This window comes from Ammodytes marinus (genome assembly GCF_949987685.1).
Source record: "Ammodytes marinus genome assembly, chromosome: 21".
In the NCBI taxonomy this organism is placed as follows: domain Eukaryota; kingdom Metazoa; phylum Chordata; class Actinopteri; order Uranoscopiformes; family Ammodytidae; genus Ammodytes; species Ammodytes marinus.
Genome location: NC_137225.1, coordinates 16,875,393 through 16,882,379, shown reverse-complemented (window position 1 = coordinate 16,882,379; position 6,987 = coordinate 16,875,393). Strand labels below are relative to the sequence as shown.

At 43.7% G+C, this 6,987-nt stretch overlaps 1 protein-coding gene across 1 annotated transcript; it reads left to right on the top strand.

Annotated features, from left to right (window-relative positions):
• Window positions 1–1,886: 1,886 nt before the first annotated feature.
• chst2b (carbohydrate (N-acetylglucosamine-6-O) sulfotransferase 2b) lies at window positions 1,887–4,641 on the top strand. The gene has a single exon (XM_080049910.1). It carries the CDS (start codon window positions 2,476–2,478, stop codon window positions 3,871–3,873), a length of 1,398 nt encoding a protein of 465 aa, XP_079906036.1. The 5' UTR covers window positions 1,887–2,475; the 3' UTR covers window positions 3,874–4,641.
• The last annotated feature ends 2,346 nt before the right edge of the window (window positions 4,642–6,987 follow it).

Genomic DNA, 6,987 nt, shown 5'->3' with positions numbered 1-6,987 from the left:
TTAAAAAAAGAAAGAAAATAGGCCCGTACAGAATATTATAAAGCCATTCTGAGTTTGGAGAAAAGCTGCAAATAGTGCATGGGGAGTTAAAACGTGGCCCCTGGTACTAAACATGCACAGAGGAGCTGTTAAATTTTTATGATCATTGTAAAAAATGAGCTTCTCTAACCCATCCACCTCACTTCTGAGCAATTATGATTGGGAGTGGAGACACGGGGTCTCGTAGCTGCACTTTATTATTAGTCAATGCATGTTCCTATTGAGCCAGACTTAACTAAAGTAGAGGAGAAACAAAGAGAACATGATGGGATACACACACACACTGTTATTTGGTGATATACTGTACAACATCATCAGGTTTTCAGTAAGACCCAAACTGAAGAAGACAGTTTAGGAGAGGAATATAGAAAAAATGTGACAGAAAAACAGTCAGCATGAGCCCTAATGTTCATAAAATAGATCATTTACATGCATGATGTGTGAATTTGTTTGTTATGTAAAAATATCTGCGGTCCTGTGTCAATAATTCTGGGGTGTAAACAAGAGACAAAAAGGTTATATTTCTTTGTCTTGAGTGAGAAACATTTGGCTCCAGCAGAGGGCAGTGTGCACAAAGGTTTTGTGCTGTGACCATCCGCAATGGATGAGAACATCAAAATGAGCACCAATGGGATAGCAAAGATCTCCACACACTTAACAGCAGAGCCTGGAGAGCAAATACTCGCTCTATCGTCTAATAATACAACCTTTTTCTCAAAAGCACTTTTAGCACACACAGCTTAATTATATCCATACTAGTTAGAACAAGGCAATACTGTAATCATTTCGTTTTGCCACAATATACAAACAGACCAATGACGCCTATAAATAGCAAAATAAATGATTTGGAAATACATTAAGGTCAGAATATATCCACCAAACACTACCATCAAATCCCAATGTGGATATGATAGCCCTAAAGAGTTCGCTTCAGGGGTCAAAAGGCCCCAACTGCCTGTCCCTTCATTGTTTTGTGCTATTTTCAGCAGCTGTCAAGATGCCAGATGGTTAGATGACTCATCTTGAAAAAAGTGTCTGTCAATGTTCATTCAATGAAGAAAATAAATATAAGAAAAAATAACTAAGCGATTTTCTTTTAGACCTCCTGTTACAGGCTACTTAGTCTTTTCCTCAAAATGTTGTCCCTGTGGTGCTCCAACAGGACCATATGGCTGCAATGTGTGTATGTGTTCCTTTACTCTTAATTAATAATAGGATTCTCTTCCTTAAAGGGGCGGGAGCTGTCTTTTCTGATAGACCTGGGCTACCCTCTTGAGGCTGTAGTGGGAAAAACAAATACACTTAATTTGAAATATTGATCTTTCTCTCTAGCCATGCACATATGCTTCTATACATACACAATACTGGCTTTATAAGCAAGGGCCTCGTAATAGAAAACTTGAAAACTGAGCAAGAGACAGTGTTTTTGTCTGTAGGGTTGGGTGAGGTTGTGACACTTCACAATTGTAAGAAAGGCGAACATTAAACATCCTGTAAAGATACTTGCAGTGGGTGTAGTGTGCAGCTGTGAGTCTTTAAAAATAATGAAGGGTGGAGCGTAGCTACAAGGATGCAGATAGTGAGGTGGACCCTCTCCTTTGACCAAGACTATAGCATCATTTCCCACAGTCTACCATTGCTGCGATGTGTGTGTGTGTGTGTGTGTGTGTGTGTGTGTGTGTGTGTGTGTGTGTGTGTGTGGAGAGCCGGGTTGGACGGGACGGACGCACAACTCGACCAATGGCGTGGCTCGCTGACGCACGGACGCAACGACGCAAACCAATGAACTCCCTCCATGGGCGGGTCTTCAAAACCCCCTTGCTTCTGATTGAAATGGTCCAGTTTTCTAATAGTTGGACGAGCAGCGGAGCAGGACGAACGAGGGGTGGAAACCTTTCAAGCAAACGCCTTTTTAAACTGTGGATAAAATCGTCTGTTCGCTTCCTTCGTTCTTGATATTAGATTCGGAGTGATCGGAGGAGCTGCAGCGGGTCGCGCCAGTTCGTGACGGTGTTTATTGTCTACGCTCCTCCAGCCATAGCGGGCTGCGTTCTATAAGGAGGATGCCTCAGATGATAACTGCGCACAGGGAACAGAGACAAACAGGGCGTCTGTTGTTCCAGTGATGAAGGCTTCCTCCTTTCTGTTTTGATCGCGGGGCCACCCACAGAATCACTGCAACGCTCGCCATGGACAACTTAATCGTCCCCCCTCATCCCTCGTCGTTCCTATGAAGAACATTGCGCAGTGCAGTGAAAACGCGTTGTGGATTTAGAAATTGGTGGTGAATAACATCATCACCCAATAAGCTCGCATTCACCTGGGTAGCCTATCAATCCCCAGTATAGGCTGTTTACATTTTTTGTGTGTTGTTCGCACAAACAATGTGGTAGGAGCTGTGTCCAGTGGTGAGAGCCACTCTCCTATAGGGCACAGATGAGAGGCAAACAATATCATCAACCACTGAAGTTGACAGCGCCTTGGGAGAAGGATGCTGGCTTTGGGAGGAAGCTTAAAACCTACAGGAATCATACCAAGATAATAGCACAGCCTGGGATCGTGATGAAAGTCCTCCGCAGGAAGAGGATTGTGTTATTTATGGCCTATTTCTTACTGTTGGTGCTCACCATGCTCAACTTGGCTAATTACAAATGGACTAAGGAGCCACAGCAGTGCAATCACCAGATGAGGAGCACCACATACCAGGGCAGGTCGGACATTCGCTTCCTGTACAGGCCGTCGCTGGCCAAAAGGAGACAGCTCATCTATGTGCTGACCACCTGGAGGTCTGGCTCCTCCTTCTTCGGGGAACTTTTCAACCAACATCCAGAAGTCTTCTTCTTGTATGAGCCCATGTGGCACATCTGGCAGAAACTGTACCCTGGAGACGCCGTGTCTCTCCAAGGAGCAGCCAGGGACATGCTGAGCTCCCTGTACCGCTGCGACCTGTCCGTTTTCCAACTTTACAACAGCCCCGGGGGCAAGAATTTCACCTCACTGGGACTATTTGGAGCCAACCTGAACAAAGTGGTGTGCTCCTACCCCCTCTGCTCAGCCTACAGGAAAGAGGTGGTGGGGATGGTGGATGATAAGGTGTGTAAAAAGTGCCCCCCGCAAAGCCTTAGACTGTTGGAGGAGGAGTGCCTCAAATATAGCACCATAGTCATTAAAGGGGTCCGCATTTTGGACGTCAACGTGCTGGCCCCGCTCATGGAGGATCCGTCATTGGATCTGAAAGTGGTACACCTGGTCAGAGACCCGCGGGCGGTGGCCAACTCCAGGATCAAATCCAGACACGGCCTGATACGGGAGAACTTACAGGTGGTCCGCAGCAGGGACCCTAAACTTCGCCGGATGCCTTTCGTGGATCCCGGCCACAAAGCCAACAAGAAGGACGGCTCGGACTACCACTCCATAGGAGCCATGGAGGTGATCTGCGACCGCACCTCCAGGACTTTGAGGACTGCCTTAAACCCGCCCAGGTGGCTGAAGGGGAAGTACATGGCCGTGCGCTACGAGGACCTGGTGGAGAACCCTGTGAAGATCTTGAGGAACATCTACCGCTTCGCCAACCTCACCGGCAACCACGACATCGAGACGTTTGCGCTGAACATGACCAGCGGCTCCAGCTCCTCCTCCAAGCCTTTCTTAGTCTCGTCCAGGAATGCCACACAAGCTGCTAGTGCATGGAGAACAGTGCTCAGCATCCAACAGATCAAACAAGTGGAGGACTACTGCCACCACGCCATGTCTGTTCTGGGGTACGAAAGAGTCAGAACAGCCGGAGAGGCCAAGGACTTGGGCAAATCACTACTGACACACTCCAAACTGTGAAAACCTTCTCACCTCCACCAAAGACCTTTTAATTTAATGTTCTTCATTTGTTTTGCAACGAGTGCCGTTTCCTCTTATTGTGGAATTAAAGCTTTACTTTAAATCAGTGTTGGAGGAGCTCCACTGGCCACATCTGGAATGTATCATCACGTCCCCCCTCCCCCCTCAGTTGAATTGCAGTGGTATTTGAAGGGACCACTCCTTTTGTACTGGAATATTGGATGTTTTTGACAATGCCAAGTCAATGGACAATGACTTAATTAGTGAAGCCGCAATGATAGGGGAACAAATGAACAACAACTGTAAAATTCATGTATCTTGTTATGATGACACTACAAAGTGGATGTTTTGGGGTTATTTTTGAATGTTCAACAACCGTACAAAAAAATATCATATTTTCAGTCTCCATACTGTCTGTACACAAGTGAAAATAGTGGATGAAAGAAAAAAAAATAAGGACAACTGATTTAAGAAAAAAAAATCTCATTGCTAATGTTTATTTGTAAGATCTGGTTGAAGTCAGGGACAATCAATCAATAAATTGGTTTGTTGATGTGCCATAGGTAGAGGTGTGATGAGTAGGCCACATCAGAACAGCAGTATAGTGCTATTTCTACAGTCGATAGGAAGACAAAAAGGATTGTTTTGGTTTTTGTCACTAAATTCTTGTAGGAAGGCATCATGCACTGTTGTTGAGTGGCTCCTGAGTTGGAAAGTTTCTCTGGATGTCGGTGTAAGGGGTCTGTTCTACCATTTTAAATGTTTACAATTGCTTGCTCTTATAAGAACACATGATCTGGGAAATATTGCATTGAGTAAAGTTCACAGTTAACAAGACATGTTTATGCGTCTGTGTTGAACCGCCTTGACTTTTTGTACTTGTGTGGGAAAAAAATCACGATAGAAAACAAAAGCACTATAGACGAATGGTTCTCAATGTCTGGGGCATGAGGCAAGGGCTCCCTAAAGATGAAAATAAAATATTAATTCAAATTTTGTTCTTAATAATGAGGTAATTTAAGGCAATATTTGTTCAGTGCATCATGCACCACCCATATGAGAACCATTGTGCTGGAATATTCTCAAACAATTGTTGCTATTTTGCTACATAACTTAAAAGTGCCCTGTGGAGGTTCCTTGCAGGCAAAGTTTCTGTTAACATAGAACTTCAACCTATAGAACAGATGAATATTATGAAAACCATTAGCAGAGGTGTGTATCGCGTCATTCAAATGTGTGTGTCTATCCTCACATGTCTGTCTATCCTCTTGCAAGAGAACAAACAAATTGGGAACCCATGGCTAAAAACTTGCTCCAGAACTTTAGTAATGGCCAACAAATCCAGAGTACCTCTAAGTATGTATCTTAAAAAGGTTATTTGTAAGTCAAAAATACTGTATCCCTTAGTCGGTAGAAGTCGTTTTAACAGTGACTTTAGAGTAATTCCTCAAAAAAGAGAAATACACAATTATTAATAGTGTATAAATCTGTATAAGATAAAAGGGACATTCAATGAAAACCAAAACAAAACTGATTCCACCCTTTACTCCATCAACATTTTGAAGTGATTTGTTGAGGTTATAAGTTGACTTCATTAATCAGCCCAGTTACATTCGGTTCTTGATGCTCAAAGTACTCAAAAGTGACACTTGGAAAGCTCAAGAGGCAGTGTCTTTCTCTGACAAGAATACACGTAAAATGGTGTACATTACCTTGTTATGAGCAGGTTCTTCATCGCACCGAGGTCGATGCTGTAACTAGTGTCAATGAGAATTCTCAATGAAAACATTCATAAATGAGGTTTGCATCAGTAGGAACAGTCATGTGGAAAGAGACTTGGCCAAATGTAATACAGTGCATTGGGTTATGTACAGCAAATAACACTAAAACTAGAATTTAATAATACATTTATTACACTTTGAATTAGATTTTTAAAAAACAGTTCATTGTGTTGATACAGAACTAAAGGCTGAATGGTCAAAGGCTGAATTGAAACATCGCTGCAAACAAAGGAGAGTTTTCTTTTGCTACAATTGAGAACTGAAACAGAGGAGCATTCCGTAGATGCGCCCATGCGTTCACAGCACAAGATGGAGAGCCCTTAGTTCAATGACAATGGCTTTCTCAATATGAGAGAGAAACAGTGTGCATAATCACAAAGCCTAATCTTCACAGATTGGATTTGTGCATTACACAACAAACTGCTTCACACCACAAGGGACAAAGGGGTTCCTGAGATTTATAATGATGCGCTCAGAGAGCAGCAAAGTGCAATCTATTAAGAAGTTTCAAATGCTGGATGGTCTCTTTTCCCTAATGCTGTTAATATACTTAGAGGTATTCTAGCCTGCTGCAGAATGATGAGCAAGACGTGAGGGAGGGGGCCGCATTCAGTGCAATACGTTTTGAATGAGTTAACAGGATTGCAGAAGAAATAACAGTGCAATAAAACTTTAAGCAAAGGAATGTCGTCACAAACAAAATCCAGCTGATTAAAGGAAAATGAGTAGCTTTCATGCACAGTAGATGGTATTGAGCAAATTCTCCCTAAAGCCGGGAAACGACATGTTATGTGACCAAATGAGCATGCGCCTGCCAAACTGCAGATGAATGTGTGACTTAACATGTTGCTGCCCTTTCCCCAAAGCCTGTCGCACTATAATTTTGCTCAGAGCGAGATATGTCCTGCGTGCGCATAAAGGCCAGTTTCTGTTTTACTGCCGGTTGTGTAGACCGTTTCTTTTTCAGCTATTCAATTTTTGAGGCTGGAGCAAAAACAAGCTGTGAAAAATAACAGAAATGGAGAAACAGAAAGAGAAATGGACATTGTAGCAGTTTGTTTGCCCCCTTCAGATAATTTTTCTTTATATTTTGTGTCGGCACGGGGAGGTGGGGGGGTTGGGTTGGGTTGCATGAACCTTCAGGGAGCTCTTGTAACTGTGACTACTCTCAGATGCCCTGGCCGCTGACCCCATTGTGTGTGGGAGGCAAGGCCTTTGCCTGAGGACAGCAGGGCCTTAGCCTGACAGCAGTGGGGCTAATCATTTGGGGTAAGCAGTGACTCCTGGAGCTTCATGCCTCCCTGGCCAGAGCTGCAGCGGTGCCAAGGCCCAG

Bases quoted from the DNA above. Each gene is read 5' to 3' on its own strand.
- chst2b (XM_080049910.1), top strand. From the start codon at position 2,476: ATGAGAGGCAAACAATATCATCAACCACTGAAGTTGACAGCGCCTTGG.